This window comes from Chiloscyllium punctatum, chromosome 9 (genome assembly GCF_047496795.1).
Source record: "Chiloscyllium punctatum isolate Juve2018m chromosome 9, sChiPun1.3, whole genome shotgun sequence".
Lineage (NCBI taxonomy): Eukaryota > Metazoa > Chordata > Chondrichthyes > Orectolobiformes > Hemiscylliidae > Chiloscyllium > Chiloscyllium punctatum.
The window spans coordinates 99,362,648-99,381,703 of NC_092747.1; the positions used below are offsets into that span (position 1 = coordinate 99,362,648).

General features: G+C 42.4%; 1 protein-coding gene across 1 annotated transcript in view; it reads right to left on the bottom strand.

The window, feature by feature from the left end:
• Nucleotides 1-9,251: 9,251 nt before the first annotated feature.
• The window catches only part of uchl3 (ubiquitin carboxyl-terminal esterase L3 (ubiquitin thiolesterase)), a 50,434-nt gene continuing 40,629 nt past the window's right edge, over nucleotides 9,252-19,056 (bottom strand). The window contains exons 5-7 of the mRNA XM_072577964.1: nucleotides 18,384-18,459; nucleotides 10,520-10,578; nucleotides 9,252-9,807 (exon numbers count right to left, since the gene is read on the bottom strand). Coding sequence (XP_072434065.1) covers nucleotides 9,724-9,807; nucleotides 10,520-10,578; nucleotides 18,384-18,459 — 219 coding nt within the window. The 3' untranslated portion in view covers nucleotides 9,252-9,723. The remainder of the gene's footprint in view (nucleotides 9,808-10,519; nucleotides 10,579-18,383; nucleotides 18,460-19,056) is intronic.

Below are 19,056 nucleotides of genomic sequence, written 5' to 3' on the forward strand. Positions count from 1 at the left end.
TTCTGCTATAGGAAGGGTGTTGTGAAAGTTGAAAGAGTTCAGAGAAGAGTTACATGAATGTTGCCAGGGTTAGAGTGTTTGAGCTATAGGAAGAGTCGGAATAGACTGGCTGTTTTCATTGGAGTGTCAGAGGCTGAGGGGGTGACCTTATTGAAGTTTATAAAATCATCAGGGGCATAGACAAAGTGAGTAATTAAGGTATTTTCCCAGGGTAGGGGAGTTCAAAACTAGAGGGTATAGGTTTAAGGTGGCAGGGGAAAGATTTTAAAAAGGGACCTAAAGGGCAACCTTTCATTGCAGAGGATGGAGCAGGTATGGTATGAGCTGCCAGAGAGGAAGTGGTGGAGGCTGGTACAATAACAACATTTAAAAGGCATCTGGATGGGTATATGAATAGGAAAGGTTTTTAGGGATATGAGCTAAATGCTGGCAAATGGCATGGACAAGGTGGACCAAAGGATCTGCTTCCATGCTGTACATCTCTGACTCAAATACAAGATTTTACTTCTTTTGTTAGCCATGTTTGTAATACATTCCCGTAGAACTTTATTATTTAAAGGAAACTATATTATTTGACAATTACAATTTTAAAAAAAACTTATGTTTCCAATCTGTTTTAAAGTCATAGAGATATACAGCAAGGGAACAGACCCTTCGGTCCAACTTGTCCATGCTGACCAGCTATCCATGCATTATTTTCTTTGGTCAGATTTAAGACTCCAGTTTCAGACATGATACTTGCACACTCAAGATAAAATTCTAACATGATGATCTTTCTACACAAGAGGCTATACTCCATCTCAGAGCCGAATATTAGATCTTAAATATTCTTTTTTCTCTGATGATTCCTGGACATACTGATCTAGAAAAGTATCATGATGTATTCCGTGAATTTCTTGTCAATACTATTATTGTAAACGTGTTTTCTAGAGTCTGTACAGAAATTAAAGTTCCCCATGTTTCCCCCTTCACAATCCAAATTGCTGAATCATACAATGTTGGAAATTGGGGTTTCCTTAAGAATTGTTTCTCTCGGTATTGCTTATTTAATATTTTCTGTGTAGCATGAGACTTCAATTATCGTGTTACAGTAGTAACTAGCCTTCAACAAGCACGTACTAAAACATATTCTATTGGATCCCACTAGCCCAAATACAAATGCAGTGCTTGGGAAAATAAGTTTTACTCTTTGACAGAATTGAAGCTAAACTTCAAATAGAGATGGGCAGAGGGCAGCAGTCATCCTGGCTTCATGTGTAGCTGCTTATAGTTATTAGTCAAGGGATTTTAGATCGGTGATTGACACAGGATAGATGCCAGCAGCTAAAATACAGTATATGAATGTGGACAGGTGGAAAGATAAAGGATCTAAGGGAACAAGTCACTGGCAAAAGACCAGAGCTCTCCTACATCACTGCATGAAGAACAAAGACTGTTACCACTGACGATGGCACATTAGAGGTGAACACCCCCTTCAAAACTGTCACCCCTGCTCTTCCATTCTACAAAGTAGTTTTGACAGCAGTGAAATCTTCTCATCCGTTGTATACTTTCGTTGACTAGTTACCTGAACTACTACTTCTTAACCAACTCAACAAATTGCCACAGGTAGTGTATTGCCTACATTAGATAATTGTAATCACAAACCCTTTATCCCTCATCATCTCAAAAAAGAAATCAATATTACTGGCCGAGAAATTACTTGCACAAGCGTTTCCCACTCTTTGTTCTTTAACTCCACTAAAACGGATTTTACTTCCTAAGCAAAGATTAACCTCTACAAATAAGATAATTTTTCCTCAACCAAAGTACCTTGATTATCTTGAACCTAAGTGGCACGGTAGCTCAGTAGTTAGTACTGCTGCCTAGTAATGCTAGGGACCTGGGTTCGATTCCACCTTCAGGCGACTATCCATGGGGAGAATGCTTGTTCTCCAAGAGCTCTGGTTTCTTCCCACAGTCCAAAGATGTGTGGGTTAGGTGGATTAGCCATGGGAAATGCAGAGTTACTGGGATGGGATTGGGTCTAGGTGGGATGCTCTTCAGTGGTTCAATGTGGACTCCATGGCCAAATGGCCTGCTTCCATATTAGAATATAGAACATAGAACAATACAGCACAGAACAGGCCCTTTGGCCCACGATGTTGTGCCGAACACTTGTCCTAGCTTAAGCACCAATCCATGTACCTATCCAATTGCCGCTTAAAGGTCACCAATGATTCTGACTCTGCCACTCCCACAGGCAGTGCATTCCATGCCCCCACCACTCTCTGGGTAAATAACCTACCCCTGACATCCCCCTATACCTTCCACCCTTCACCTTAAATTTATGTTCCCTTGTAACACTCTGTTGTACACAGGGAAAAAATCTCTGACTGTCTACTCTATCTATTCCCCTGATCATCTTATAAACCTCTCTCAAGTCACCCCTCATCCTTCGCCGTTCTAATGAGAAAAGGCTTAGCACTCAACTTATCCTCGTACGACCTATTCTCCATTCCAAGCAACATCCTGGTAACTCTCCTCTGCACCCTCTCCAAAGCTTCCACATCTTTCCTAAAATGAGGCGACCAGAACTGCACACAGTACTCCAAATGTAGCCTTACCAAGGTCCTATACAGCTGCAACATCACCTCACGACTCTTGAATTCAATCCCTCTGCTAATGAACGCTAATGCACTATAGGCCTTCTTACAAGCTCTATCCACCTGAATGGGAACTTTCAAAGATCTAGGGGATTCAGTAAAAATTAACCTCATCTATCCACAGACTCTATCTACTCATAGCACTGTCAGTCAGTTCTAACTTAGCACACAGATGTATGTCTTAACTCTAATATTTAAATCCATTAGATCACTGAATATCCCCCATTCCAATACAATCCATTATTCCTCAGTTTTAATAGTGAACTTCAGAAAATACACCTTCACTTACATTTTGCTTCTCAATGGGGAAAACAATATGTTGTATCACTGGATAAGTTATCTAGAGTCCAAGTTAACATATCAAGAAAGGAAATGTGCCTACACATCACTCTATATCCAGACCGAAGCAGGGGTTGGTTTTTCACCGATATTTGAAACAGTCTAGCAAACCACTCTCAGTTCAAGGACAAGAAAGCATGGGCAACAATTGCAGCAATACCTTCATCCCAGTAAAGATTAAATTATTCAAAATGTGTGCGGTTATTGACAGTATCGAGCAATTGTCATTAAACAGAGTAAATCTATAAATTATAATTCAATTTAAATAGAAAAATAGTTTTGAAATATAGTAACTTCAAGACAAGTTGCAACTCTTTTTGGAATCATGTGCCTCAACGCAACATCCATAGGAGTTTTCAACATGGGAAAGAGTTAATGGAGGCTTTGCTGTTACAATAGACGTTAAACCAATATTACAGGTGACTGTAATACTTAATAGCATGCCGTGACTATTCAGAACATACCAGACTTTATAACTACTCATTGTTGCACAACAGAAACACTAGCCAAAGACAATACTGTGCAAATACCTTTGAAGCAGAACTCACACACGTGTAGTGTTTAGAAAGTCTTACTTATTCTATAATTATTAAGAACTCTTATCATTGGCACCTGTTTATAATATTTCTTGTTTGTTGAAAACATTTGAAAAGGTAGTTTCGCTGCACAATTTTCATGCTTTGAAAATAGGGCAATTATTTTAAAATTTATTCATCTAAATGATTATTTGGTTCATCAAGCATTCTCATTCATTCGAATGGATCAGCTGCTGAAGTTTATGTCCAAATACTCCTGTGACCCATATGCAACTGAATCAGAAAGTCAAGAAATTAATCTAAGAATGTATAATTATCTGACCATGGCTAGTTACATTCCATAGATAACATTCCATGCTCTTACCGGAGTGTGTAATAGTTGAAGTTACTCATGTTTCTGCAGTTTGGTCCATAAACAGGTACATGGATGGGATAGATATGGAGGGATACAGACTAAACACAGGCAAATGGGATTTGTTTAAATTGTGAAAACTGAGCGGCATGCGGGAATTGGGCCGAAGGGCCTGTTTCCATGCTGTAGAACTCTGTACTAACAACTACATTTTTTTTGATGACTTGTATTTGTATAGCTCCCTCCATGTAATTGAACATTGAGGCACTTCACAGGAATTTTAAAAAAATAATACCAAGCTACTCAAGGAGAAATTAGACCAACGATTTTAAGAAGTCCCCTAAAGGAACAAAGCAAGGAAGCAAAATTGAGAGATGGAGGGAGGCAATTCCAGACCTTGGATCTGAGAGTACTGAAAGCAAAGTCACCAAAAGTGGAGCAATTATCACAAATATTATAGATAAGAGACATGCTGTAGAAGGTTTTCATCATGCACTTATCAGGACTGAAGCACAAGAAACCTCCAAGGATGCAAGACTTCATACTGCACAAGGGTGGTGATTGTTTAGCAAGTCTAACTCTGAATCAGTAAGACACCACTGCAGAATGTACCAGAGAGTTATTTTCAATGCTAGATGTGATTCTGATGGACAATCCCAGCTGAATAATCCCATGTATAGTAAGAATTACATCAACAATCAATCACTTTATCATAAGACAAGCTTGCAATGTGGCTCTCATATGCTTACTAGAAACTAGCTGTATCCATAAATTGGAACCTGTTCTCTTCTGGATGAAGGAAGAGGCACAGGCATTGTACCTTCTGTGAACTAAACAAAAGTTCCCTGGTCCAATCATAGAATCTTATCGGACATTGGAGACATTTCTCTGGTGCTTTCCTCATGGCAAAACCTCAAGCAATCAGAGCTGACTTGCCAAGCAGTCAGCATTTTGTATTATGCCGTATAAATTGTTGATTCTTTTAAAATTTGACATTCTTGCATCTGTCCTGAGCAGAAAAATGTGATGCTGGAAAAGCGCTTTTTTATAGCAGGAGAATTGACGTTTCAGGCATAAGCCCAAAATGTCGATTCTCCTGCAATAAAAAAGCGCTTTTCCAGCAACACATTTTTCAGCTCTGATCCCCAGCATCTGCAGTCCTCACTTTCTCCTCTGTCCTGATCAGTGCAAGATTAAAAGCTTTGGCAGTATGTCTTTTCAATCAACAATACTCAATTTTTGTACCACTTTGCAACTAATTATTATTGGGAATGGGCAAGAGGCTAGAATTTAAGGAGCTCAGGTATCTCGGAGAGCTTTGGTGGAAGGAAATCAGATCTTCCACTTTTCAATTTTTTCTGGCCAATGTATCTAAACTCAGAAGGCTATGCAGAATTGAACAGTCTTAACTTGAACACAAAACATTGAAGAGGTTTCAAACAGCAATAAAGAGAATGGTTCCAAACCTTGACCAGTTTTCTGAATTGAACTGATTTTATCTCAAAAAGAAAAAGGGTGATGGCAGAAGTTATTAAATGAATAGCAATACTGATGATGGTAGGCAAATTGTTTAACTTAGAATGACCGCCAAACAACATGGCTGAGGTATATAATGTTCAACCAGGCCAGCAAATAGACAAACATATTCCCTTTCATGGCATCGGCTGTGGCTAGTGGGTAACAATTTTACCTTACGGGGAAAAAAAATTATCGGTTAACTCCCCCTCCAGAACATGAACACAAATTCTAACCTGACGCTCTAGTACAGTGCATGGAGAGATTACAGCATTGTCATTATTGCTCACCTGCTGATGAGATCTTAAATGTGGGCCCTGTATTTCCTGGGGTGAAAGAATCCTTGACATGATTTAAGAAGGGCAGCACTTTTCTCCCACTACTTATCCCTCAATCTACATCACAATATACAAACTACTTTGTGATTACCACAATGCTGTTTGTGGGAGCTAGCTATATCACTCAGTTATAACAGTCACTACATGCTAAAAGTTAAAAGTCATACAACACCAGGTTATAGTCCAACAGGTTTATTTGGAAGCACTCACTTTCAGAATACTGCTCCTTCATTATCGAAGAGCTCGAGGGATTACGCAGGTTGGAGAACCGTGAAGCCCCTCTTTGAGTCTCCAGCGGACTGGTGGGAAACGGTAAAAGGGAACATCAAGAGGTTCTTTATCCTCAAAGGTGTCCAGGAGGCGAGAGAGAGGCGTGGAAAACTGTCCCAGCTCCAGGAAAGTATGCAGAACCTGCTCCTGCTGCAGACGATGGGGGTCGATGTCACGGAGGACCTCAAGGAGGTGAAGGGCCAGCAAGCCTCGCTCTTTGCCTCGGAGGCCTCCAGGATGATCTTCCGGTCCAGGGTCCGCTCGGTGGACCAGGACGAGACTTGCTCACGTTTCTTCTTCCAGAAGGTGCACAAAGAGAGCTCCGTGCTCAGTAGCCTGAAGAAAGAAGATGGCTCGGTAACGTCATCTCAGGCTGACGTCATGAGGATCAGCAAATCCTTCTACGCCAGCCTGTATGACTCGAAGCCAACCGACAGCGCGGCCTCCCAGTCGTTCCTGTCCTCTATCACGGAGGTCCTAGATGACGGAACACAAGAGAGGCTGGGCCAGCCGCTATCTCTGGATGAGCTGACCAAGGCCCTTGAGTCCTTTGAAAAGAATAAAACTCCCGGAAGCGACGGCTTACCGGTCGAGGTTTATTCCGCTCTTTGGGACTTGATCGGCCAGGACCTGCTGAAGGTGTATGTCAGTATGCTTCGGGCAGGTACCATGAGTGAATCCATGAGGAAAGGCATCATCACCCTCGTCTACAAGCGGAAGGGGGAGAGGGAGGAAATTAGGAATTGGAGACCGATCTCACTGTTAAATACAGACTACAAAATCTTGTCAAAGGTCATCGCCAACCGGGTCAGGTCTGCTCTGGGATCGGTGATCCACCCGGACCAAACCTGTGCTGTACCGGGCAGGAAGATCTCTGAGTCTTGCACTCCTCAGGGATACGATCGCCTACATGCAGGACAGGGGGGTGGACACCTGCCTCATCAGCCTGGACCAGGAGAAAGCCTTTGACTGGATATCGCATACATATATGAGGGATGTCCTCTCCAAAATGGGCTTTGGGGAGGGAATCGGAAATTGGATCAGACTGCTCTACACCAACATTGTCAGTGCAGTCTCAATCAATGGGTGGGAATCAGATAGCTTCCCCGTAAGATCTGGAGTCAGGCAGGGATGCCCCCTCTCACCCGCCTTGTTTGTGTGTTGCATAGAGCCATTTGCCGAATCCATCAGGAAGGATGCGAGCCTGAGAGGGGTGACTATTCCTGGCAGCGGGGGCCTGCAGGTTAAGGCCTCCCTGTACATGGATGACATCGCTGTTTTCTGCTCGGATCCGCTGTCCATGCACAGACTCGTGTGCATCTGTGACCAGTTCGAACGGGCCTCGGGGGCCAAGGTAAACCGAGGCAAGAGCGAGGCCATGCTCTTCGGGAACTGGGCCGACCAATCCTCTATCCCCTTCACCGTCAGGACTGACCACCTGAAGGTGCTGGGTATTTGGTTCGGGGGGGCTGGGGCGTGCGCCAAGACCTGGGCGGAGCGGATCAGAAAGATGAGACAGAAACTAGGCAGATGGGGGCAACGGTCGCTCTCCATCGCGGGAAAAAACCTGGTCATCAGGTGTGAGGTACTCTCAGTATTGCTATATGTGGCACAGGTCTGGCCTATCCCCAGGACCTGTGCCGCCGCAGTCACCCGGGCCATCTTCCAATTCATTTGGAGATCAAAGATGGACCGGGTCCGAAGAGACACAATGTACAAAGACCGGTGCAATGGGGGAAAAAACACGCCCAATGCCACCCTCACCCTGATGGCCACCTTTGTGTGTGGCTGTATCAAGCTGTGTGTGGATCCCCGGTACGCAAACACCAAGTGTCACTACGTACTGAGGTTCTACCTGTCCCCGGTGTTGCGAAGGATGGGCCTGGCCTCGCTGCCGTGGAACGCTCCGAGTAGTTGGACTGTTCCGTATCACCTGTCCTTTGTGGAGAAATTTATGAGGAAAAACACCTTTGACCACAAGTCCATCAGGAAGTGGTCAGCACGTAGCGTCCTTGAGACCCTTCGGGAAAAAGAGAGGGCGGATCCTGTCGAGCAGTTCCCTGAGCAGACTGTCAAAGCCATTTGGCAGAATGCCTCATCGCCAGAACTTTCCAACAAGCACCAAGACGTGACTTGGCTGGTGGTGAGAAGGGCTCTGCCTGTGAGATCCTTCATGTACGCCCGGACTCTCTGCTGCACCGCACGCTGCCCTCGAAGTGGCTGCGGGGGGGACGAGACTGTCACACACCTCCTTCTGGAATGTGCCTATGCAGAGGAAGTCTGGAGAGGAATGCAGTGGTGCTTGTTGAGGTTCGTCCCGAGCAGCGCCGTGACGCGGGACTCCGTACTCTACGGCCTGTTCCCCGGGACTCACACCAAGACAAACATTAACTGCGCCTGGAGGATCATCAACTCGGTGAAGGATGCTCTCTGGGCGGTCTGAAACCTGTTGATCTTCCAGCTGAAGGAGTTGACCCCGACTGAGTGTTGCAGACTGGCACATTCCAAGGTCCAAGACTACGTGTTGAGGGACGTGCTGAAGCTTGGGGCAGCTGCCGCCAAGGCACGGTGGGGAAAGACCACAGTGTAAGATCGGCCTGCCTCAAGAAGAACAGGGGGCCCATGCGGATGTTTCTTTGGGCTCTGCTGATGCCTCAGCCAAATATATGTGCATAAGATTGAGAAATGCACAGACCTGTATATAGCAATGATAAATTCTGATCTGTGTTTGTAAATGTTGACATATGTATGGCATGACCAAATGTACAGACCATCAAATCATTTTATGAATAAAGTATATTTTTGAAATTAAAAAAAACTACCTGATGAAGGAGCAGCGCTCCGAAAACTAGTGGTTCCAAATAAACCTGTTGGACTATAATCTGGCGTTGTGTGATTTTTAACTTTGTACACCCCAGTCCAACACCGGCACCTCCAAATTGTACATGCTAAACACCATTAACTGTCAATCACCTGGGAAAACCTTGAAGACAAAATATAAATGCAAATATTTAAGATTCTATCTCACTCCCCCCTCCAAACAAAAATCAGAGGAAAAGTTCTGATCCTTACATTCACTAGCATACGATTGGAAAAGCAACTTATTATTTTGGATAAACCCAGGGTTTTGTCGAACTAATGGGAGAGCTTTAGAACATTTGAACAACTTGCTGGATTGAACAGGTACAGAATATTTTGGACTAATTCTTAAAGAAGTATTTTTTCCAAGTGTAAGAAAGTCACCCAAACAAAGGAATACCAATAGTTAATTTATTGAGCACATTTAGAATGCAATGAGCAGATTTTTGTCTGCTCTTGCATACAGTTTTCCAGCTATTGCAAAATGTCCATTTGTTAGCTAGTCAATGATCAAAGTACAGCTGGGGCGAACACTATACCAAAGACCTCACAGCCCCTTCCCCTCAGATGAATTTCTATCATGTTAGTCACTGGGGACGTTGACTGGGGAAAGTTTCAGAAATGGAGGACTGCTGTGACAGGAGATAGAACAAAAAGTACACACAAATGTACACTTTGCTATCAGACATCTGGAGGGAGGAACAATTGGACATATTCCAGAAAGGTATCAAATCAAGTCTTTACAGGAGTCGAAGCAGATCAAGACTATCACAAGCTCGGGGACTGGAGTAAAGCAACATCGCTGGAAGCCAATTCAAGTCTGGGTTTTGGAGCTCCTTTTTTTCCATTTCCTGCCAATTTGAAGCACTCTATGGCTTATGGAGAGCCACCACTGTAAACCGTAATTCATCGGGGTCACGTTGCATAAACTTCTTACAAACTTCTATTGCATCCTGGAAGGGAAATTGAGAATCACCACAGGAAGAAATTTGAAACTGCACATCAAAAAGACTAAAATCATATCAAGTTGGGCACGATAAATCTCCATAAACAACTATTTTGATCAAATTGGTTATAAGGCCCAAGAGAGCAGATTAAATCCCAGTGCCCCAAATTGAATTATCAGCAAATTTGTTCCAAAGTGAACATTTCTTTCTAAAACATACTATAGCACAGATGGCATTAACTTATTCTGTTTTAACTTAGCCCAAACGCTCACACTTGTTGACTGGGGATTATTTTTGATTATTGCTGCTTTTTCATTACTCCTCGATTTCATTAATTTCTTCCTAGAAATGTACCCAGTGATCTGGCCTTCACAATCTTCTCTGGTAGGCAAATTCCACAAAGTTAACCACCATCCGAGTGAAAAAATTATTTCCTCATCTCAGTCCTAAATGGCATACTCTGCATCCCAAGCCTGTGACCCCACCCCCCATTCGAGACTCCCCAGCCAGGGAAACCATCCTCTCTGCATCTAGTCTGTCGTTTCCATCAAGTCCCTTCTCATTCGTTTAAACTTTAGTGAATATATTTCTAAGTCAGGACGATGTCTGATTTGGAGGGGAACTCAGAGGTAGTGGTGTTCCCACGTATCTGTTGCCCTTGTACTTCCAGACAGCCATATCTGTGGCTTTGGAATACCAATACATGACCCACTCTTACCTCAAGAAAGTTATCAGCCGAAGTGCTTCCATGATTTATTGGGAATGGTTTGCGTCCATCTATATAGGGAACAACATGACGTTTATTAGCAAACAGCGCTACGTAAAAGCAAATTTGAAACCAACATCTAGTTTTTATATAGGAAAAACAAGACATAAAATGTATTGTTCCCAAAGGAGCAAATAACATAAAACCAATGTAATTTTCAGCTCAAGTCTGCAGGAACAACAAATAATTGCCTGCAATGAAAGACGACCAATGTATTGGATTACAAGGAAGAGAGTTCTGAAACAACAACATAAAATTACAATGAGAACAACAAAATGCTCAAGTTTTTAGTTCATGCTGGTGACAGTATCATCTCAAGCTGTAGACAAATTACTGCCTTGCAACATATTCCGTACCATCTCGAAGCCTGGGAAAACAAGGCATGAACAGGCTGGAAATGGTCACAAAAGTCAGCAAATGACTTAGACATAACAAACACACTTAAAACTGCAACCTCATCCCTGCATCTAGGATTAGTATCACCTGGTCATTCAGCAACGTTCCAGTGATGTCTCACTGGTGAATCCAATATCCTCACTTCAAGGTTACATGCAATTAAGACACATCAAGTGAATAGAAAAATCCCATGGTCTATATAGGGATGATGGCCAGTTGAACAATTAGCATGTGGAATATTTCCCTGCTTAAATCAGCAAAATGGAGAGTGGATGCAGGGGGGATACTCCACACCACCATCCCACATATCCTTTTCACTGAGTAAATTCAGACAACTATGGGGTAAGGCTTCAAGTAAAGGCTTCATACATTTAGAAAATATCCTTATATATTGGTGATCAAAAGCCATTTAGATTTTTTTTAGATTTAGATTTCTTAGTGTGGAAACAGGCCCTTCGGCCCGACAAGTCCACACCGACCCTCTGAAGAGCAACCCACCCAGACCCACTCCCCTACATTTACCCCTTCACCTAACACTATGGGCAATTTAGCATGGCCAATTTACCTAACCTGCATATTTTTGGACCGTGGGAGGAAACCGGAGCACCCGGAAGAAACCCACGCAGACATGGGGAGAATGTGCAAACTCCACACAGACAGTTGCCCGAGGCGGGAACTGAACCTGGGTCTCTGGCACTGGGAGGCAGCAGTGCTAACCACTGTGCCACCATGCCGCCCACCAGCGATGAAGCAACGAACTGAGCAACAACAGAGAGGCATGAAACATATAATCAAGAAACTTCCAAACAAATTAAATGAGAAGGAAATAAAGATTACTCAAGCTTTGAACCTTCAAAGTTAACATAGATGAGCTATTGAGAGCCTTCAGCCTGTATATACCCTCAGTTTAAAAAACTGTTCATGACAAGATGGGGAAATATTAATTCGATGTAAAGAACATCATTTACTGTTCTGACCTGCTTAGGGACATGCTGATGTAATAAGTAACAGTATAAACACAAGTTCTCTATTGAGAAGGCAAAGGAACAAAATAGCACATGACCCAAGTGAACAAAAGCAGGGCTAACTTACTTTAAACAATGACACTATTCATACCTTTTACATGCTCCATGACACAATAAAATAGCAACAGGTAACTACTTGGTGAAATTCTTGCAGTCACTTTAGCACTTGTAATGTCAGATCTTGTGCCATATAATACCATTTTGACTATGTTATGAAATCAGTGATTGCTCTCCAATGACATTTCAAAACAATGCCAATGAATAGCTAGATCTGGATAATGAAAAACTGTGCCAATCTTACAAGAGCTTTAAAAGGGACATATTATCACTCCCTATGATTCAAATAATAAATATGTCATAGAGCGTGAAATATAACCCATTTACTGCCCAGGTCTTCTTAACCAGGTATGCAGCCAATCTTTGTCACAGTCATTAACTGTCCTCCAGGGAGCTATATGGTGAGTGGATTTTTCATTTTAAACTTCATTCTTTCATAATTCGAGGGCATTGCTGGCAAGACCAGCATTTCTTTAGATGCCCCTGAACTGAATGGATTGCAAGGCTATTTCCTGTTAGGTCTGAAGGCACAGATAAGCCAGATCGGGTAAGAAAAGCAGATTTCCTTCCAAAAGGCCATGAGTGGGCCAGGTGGGCTTTTAGGACAAGTGCTGATAGTAGTTACGGCCATTATCGCTGAGACGAGCTTTCAATTCCAGATTTATTGACAATTAAATTTCTACCAAATGCCATAGTGGGCTTTGAACATGTTGCAGGGTATCAGCCTGAGTTTCTAGATTACTGGTCCAAGGCCATTGTCACTATGGCACCATCTCCCTACTCAGTCCAGTTTGCCTCTCCATAACTCAGCTACCCCTTAAACAAAAAGTTATCAGACTCCAAATGCACATGGCAAAACCTTCTTCAAGATGGAGGTGAGCTTGCAGTTGGTAATTTCTTGCAACCAGTTGGTGTGCTGGTTTGCTGGCATGCCCAATTCAGCAAGGTTGGCTTCTGTGGTGTGACAGCTAGCCATCCATATGCCAGTTACTGACTGGCAATTGTGGTCACATGATGTATTGACACATTTGCCCATCTTCAGAGGGTCTCAACTTGAGGCATTCTTGTAGCTTCCCACTTCCAGCAGCAGCTCTACAAAGACAACTTGTAAATATGTAGGTGAAATGAGGAGCACTTTGATTTTTTTTAAAAGGGTGTAGAAACATAGTATATTTCTCCTCTCCTCGCCAACTAACCTAACGCCGCCATCCAACCACAAGACATGGATGCTAGTTCAGTCGAACATATAATGATGAGATTTTCAGAATTCAGCTACTTCATCAAAAACCTTTCCTCCATCATTACATCAGCAATGGGCATGTTCACTGATGAGGGCACAATGTTCAGCACCATTCACCACTCCTCAGATAGTGAAGCAGTCCATGCTCCACTTTAACTTCATCCAGGTTTGGACTGATAAGTGGCAAGTAATATTTGCGCCAAGTGATGGGCAATGACCATCTCCAACAACAGAATCTAACCATCACCCTTGACATTCAATGGCATTATCATCAATGAATCCCCTGCTATCAACATCCTTGGTATTACCACCGACCCAAATCTGAATAGCACTAACAATATAAATATTGCTCCGAAAAGAACATGTCAGAGGTTAGGAATCCTGCAGCAAGTAACCTCCTATATCCCAAAAACCTGCCCAACATCCACAAAGCACACATCAGGAGTGTGGTGGAATCATCTTGACTTTTCTTGCTAAGTGCAGTCCCACGCGACTCAAGCAGCTTAACACCATTCGGGAAAAAGCAGTCCGCTTTATTGGCACTACATCCACAAATATCCATTCCCTCCACCACTGATGCTCAGTAGCAGCAGAGTGTACCATCTACAAGGTGCCCAGCAGAAATTGGCAAAGTTCCTTTGACTCCACCTTCAAACCCATGACTCTTACCGTCTAGAACAACATAGAACATTACAGCACAGTACAGGCCCTCGAACCTACACTGACCATCTAACCTACACTATTTCAATTTTCATGAATGTTTATCCAATGGTCATTTAAATGCCCCTAAGGTTTGTGAGTCCACTACTCAGAGTAGTAGGGGCATGGACTGCACTGCCTACAGCAGTAAAGAAACTACCTCTGCTATCTGTCCTATATCCAGCACCCCTCAATTTAATGCTATGTCCTCTCGTGCTAGCCATCACTGAGGAAAAAGGCTCCCACTGTCCAGCCTATCTAATGCTCTGATTTTCTTATGTCTCAGTTAAGTCACCTCTCAACTTTCTCTTTAACGAAAACAGCCTCAAGTCCTTCAGACTTTCCTCATAATACCCTCCCCTCCATACCAGGCAAAATCCTCATAAATCTCCTCTGAACCCTTTCCAAAGCTTCCACATCCTTCCTATAATGCCTTGACCAGAACTGTACGCAATACTCCAAGTGCGGCAGCATCAGTATTTTGTACAGCTGCAACATGACCTCATGGCTCTGAAACTCAATCCCTCTACCAATCAAAGCTAACAAACCGTGTGCCTTGTTAACAACCCTATCAAACTGGGTGGCAACTTTGAGGGATCTATGTACATGGACACAGAGATCTCTCAGCTCATCTACACTACCTCGAATCTTACCATTAGCCCAGTACTTTGTATTTCTGTTGCTCCTTCCAAAGCGAACCACCTCACACTTTTCTGCATTAAACTCCATTTGCCATATCTCAGCCCAGCTCAGCAGCTTATCTAGATCACTCTATAACCTGCAACATCCTTCAGCACTATCCACAGCTCCACCGACCTCCGTGTCATTCGCAAATTTACTAACCCGTCCTTCTATGCCCAGATCCAGGTCATTTATAAAAATGACAAACAACAGTGGACCCAAAACAGATCATTGTGGTACACCATTAGTAACTGAACTCCAGGATGAATATTTCCCATCAACCACCACCCTCTGTCTTCTTTCAGCTAGCCAATTTCTGATCCAAACTGCTAAGTCACCCTCAATCCCATGCCTCTGTAGTTTGTGCAATAGCTTATCAAATGGGGGGGAAACCTGATCAAATACCTTACTGAAATCCATATACACCACGTCAACCACTTAAATCTCATCCACCTGTTTGGTCACCTTCTCAAAGAACTTAATAAGGTTTGTGATACTTGACCTACCCTTCACAAAACTTAAATCAACTTATTCCTTTCTAGATGATTATAAATCCTGTCTGTTTTCGATCACCTTTAAAAACACTTTTCCCACAACCAAAGTAAGGCTCACTGGTATATACTTAACCAGGATGTCTCTACTCCCCTTCATGAACAAGGGGACAACATTTGCTATCCTCTAGTCTTTCGGCACTATTCCTGAAGCCAATGGTGACATAAAGGTCAAAGCCAATGTTTCTGCAATCTCCTCACTGGCTTTCCAGAGAATCCTAGCATAAATCCCATCCGGCCCAGGGAACTTATCGATTTTCACACTTTCCAGAATTGCTAACACCTCCTCCTTATGAACGTCAATCCATTTAGTCTCGTATCCTGTATCTCAGTATTCTCCTTGACAACATTGTCATTTTCCAGGACAAGTGCGGCAGAACGTGGCAATACCATCATCTGCAAGTTTCCCTCCTAGCCACTCACCATTCTGACTTAAAAATATACTGTTGTTCCTTCAGTGTCACTGGGTAACAGAAGTTGAGTTTCCATTAGTGGTACTGGAGCTCCCTCCCTTATGGCTTGGGTCTACCGACAGCAAATGGATTGCAGTGGTTCAACACATCAGCTCACCACCATCACCACCTTCTCAAGGACAACCAAGGGAAGGGCACTAAATGATGGGCAAGTCATTGAAGTCTATATCCTACGAATGAATTAAAATAAAAACCTGTCTTTATGCAGAGAACTGAATATAAACAAGACATGATTGTTAGGGGGAGGCCACTATTAGATAGAAGTCAGCAGCTGTGGACCTGTCCTAAAACCAGCACTTTCAGGTACAGAAGGCAAAGTGGGAAAATTGAAAATAGTGTCCAAAAAGAAAAGACATCTGTGAAGAAACAGTTAATGCACCCCCCCCCCCCATTACAGGCAATGGATGAGCAAATCTGATCCTGAGCTGCCAAAAAGCTACATTTCTATTGGGAAGAGCAACAGAGCTACAACTTTCCACAGAAAGCCAGGAAGCCAAGCCAGGAAAACAACCTTGCTGTTGGCACAGATGGGATAGAGGTTTCAATGACCCAGCATGGAATTCAAGCCTATGCTAACAAAACAAATATACCATGTTAACACAGTCACTAATTGAGTCAAGGGTCACATAAAGAGACAAATTGTAAGAATGCATCATATTTGCTGGCAATGCCCATAGTTCAAGGACTTGCGAGTAGCTGAGGACTGGGCAAAATTGGCCACCAGTTTATAAAGCTGTAGAATACAAATGCACCATGTTTTCTCATTCCTGCGAGGTAATCTGCAATGGTGGGAAGGGGAGAGGAAAAAGCAAGAGGGAGAAGTGAGGGAAAAGCAAGAAGAAAAGGAAGAGGAGAGACAATACCAAGATGAGAGACAGAAAGAGAGGTCAGTGAAAGAACAAAGTAGGATGGGAGAGAGAAAAGAAAACAGGTGGGTGAGAAACAGGTGGAGGAGGAAAAAAAGACAGGAAGTCAGAAAAGAGGTAAATAAAAGAGAGCACATGAAAACAAGTGACAGAGAAGACAAATAAAGACACTAATTTACAAATCCTCTTTCCTTGTCAGATAACCAAATTGTAATATAGTAAAAACAAATCAGGAAAAAGTCAATAAAAATGGTGAGTTCTATTAAGCTAACTCATCAGAAATTGTGACAATGTGAAATGTCAGGCCAGGAGCTTGACTGCTCTGTTTGACCAAGCTTGAAAATTAACAATGTTCTTCAGTGCAAAGGACCTGACTAATTTACTCAACCTGTTCAAACAGGATGAGCTGCTAAAACACAAACTAATAAAGAAGGCTGGGTCCCAAAACATTCCTATCCCAAAGGCTTGGCTCCCAAGGGAACTGAAGGATTTAAAGTGGAGACACCCAACTTGCGGCTACAGCATCATTTGGTAAGTGAACTTGTCCAACAATTAACTCAACTTTTTTTTTAAAAAAAGGTGTCACAGATCTGTTTTGGATCTTTCTTTAGAATTGGTGCAAAGTGTGAACAGTTTCTTCGAGTTGAGTTTCCAACAGTATTTCCAATTTGTGAGGTACAGTGGCGGTTAGATCCCATGACACCTGACCACATGATGCTTGATTGAAGACTTTGAAAGTTTGGTTGTATTCACCTTGTAAAATATAGGTCCTTTGGTGTTGAGAAGCTTAGACTGTGGTCTCACACAGGAAGCCCTTGGCAGAGAACCTTCTGGGACACAACAGCGCCCACAAGTAGGAAAATATTGTAGATAGGCATAAAATACAAACATTACTGAATCATTCTTGTGCAGGAGTATCAGGGAGATTAGTGTTCATTCCAGCATATTTCTGAGTAATCTGAGAGTTGACAATCTTATATCCAGATGTCCTGAGCTTGACCCAACAATCCAACTTTTAAAATGTTTTTGTGAGCTGTAAATTTACTGTACAAATGAGCCTTGCACATTTTTTATAAAACAATATGACATTAAGGGAGGCCATTCAGTCCGCTGTGCCTAAATTAGCTCCTTGAAAAAGGTGACTCATTAGTCCCATTGCCTTGCACCATCAGCATAGCCCTGAATATTTTTCCCAATTACCTTTTGAAAGTTATTATTGAATTTGTTCCCAAGAGCTTCTCAGGCAGTTCATTCCAATTAACATTACTCACTTCATTTGAAAAACAAACTTACCTCTGGTTCATTTGTCAATCACTCAATATCTGTGCCTTTTGGTTGCTGATTCTAACACCACTGTAAACAATTTCACTATTTATTCAATGAAAACCGTTCAAAATTACCTATTAAAATCTATTAAACCCTCCGAGAACTTTTCTCTACTCTGAGGAGAACAATCCAAGTTTCTCCAGTCTCTCCTTATAACTGAAATCTCCCATCCCTGGGAATATTCGAGTCAATGCACGCCTCTGACATTCCGAAAGTGCATTCATTTGAAACAAACGAACTGTACATAAATCCATGAACTTAATCAAAGACTTCAATGCTCTGAAAGACAACTAAGTACCACAAGCATAAGTTAGAGCTCCAGCAAAAAAAAAATAGACATTGCTTCTAAACAAATTCCTTCCATGTTGAAATATGTTGCCGAACCTTTAATGGGAAGAGACAAAGAATTAAAAAGGTGATTTGGAAATGAGTATTTATAGGAATAATTACGCCATTACAGTCTTGCATCTATTTTCTGCACACCCAAACAAGATTCACTTACCCAATTCATACAGATATCCATCAACATTTACAAAGGTTATGAAATGCAAATCCACTTTCTCATCTAAACTCGGTGCCTGAAAGAAATTACATCAATACAGAATTTTAGTTGTGTTAATCTTTGTGGCTTTTTCATCAAAATGATCATAAAGTAAAGTAATGTTCTAGATGAGCAAAGCCAGAATAGCTTTCCATTTTCACAACTTTCATTTATAGTCATAGAGTCATAGAGATGTATAGCATGGAAGCAGACCCTTCGGTCCAACCAGACAGTGGGATCTTGGGGTCCTAGTCCATAGCTCCCTGAAAGTGGCCACGCAAATAGATATGCTGGCACAGAAGGCCAATGACATGCCTTAATGCTTGCCTGCATCGAGTACAAAAGTCAGGAAGTAATGTTGTAGTTTTATAAAACTTTGGTTCGGCTGCACTTAAAACATTTTATTCAGTTCTGGTTGCCACATTACTTGAAGGTTGTGGAGGTTTTGGGAAGGGTGCAGAAGAGGTATACCAGGATACTGCCTGGATGAGAGGGTATCAGCTATAAAGGAGAGGCTGGGCAAACTAGGATTGTTTTCTCTGGAGCGGAGGAGGCTGAGGGGAGATTTCATCAGAAACATGACAGAAATAATAAATGGAGACGGAAGTAACACTAAAGTCAATTCAATCTCAAA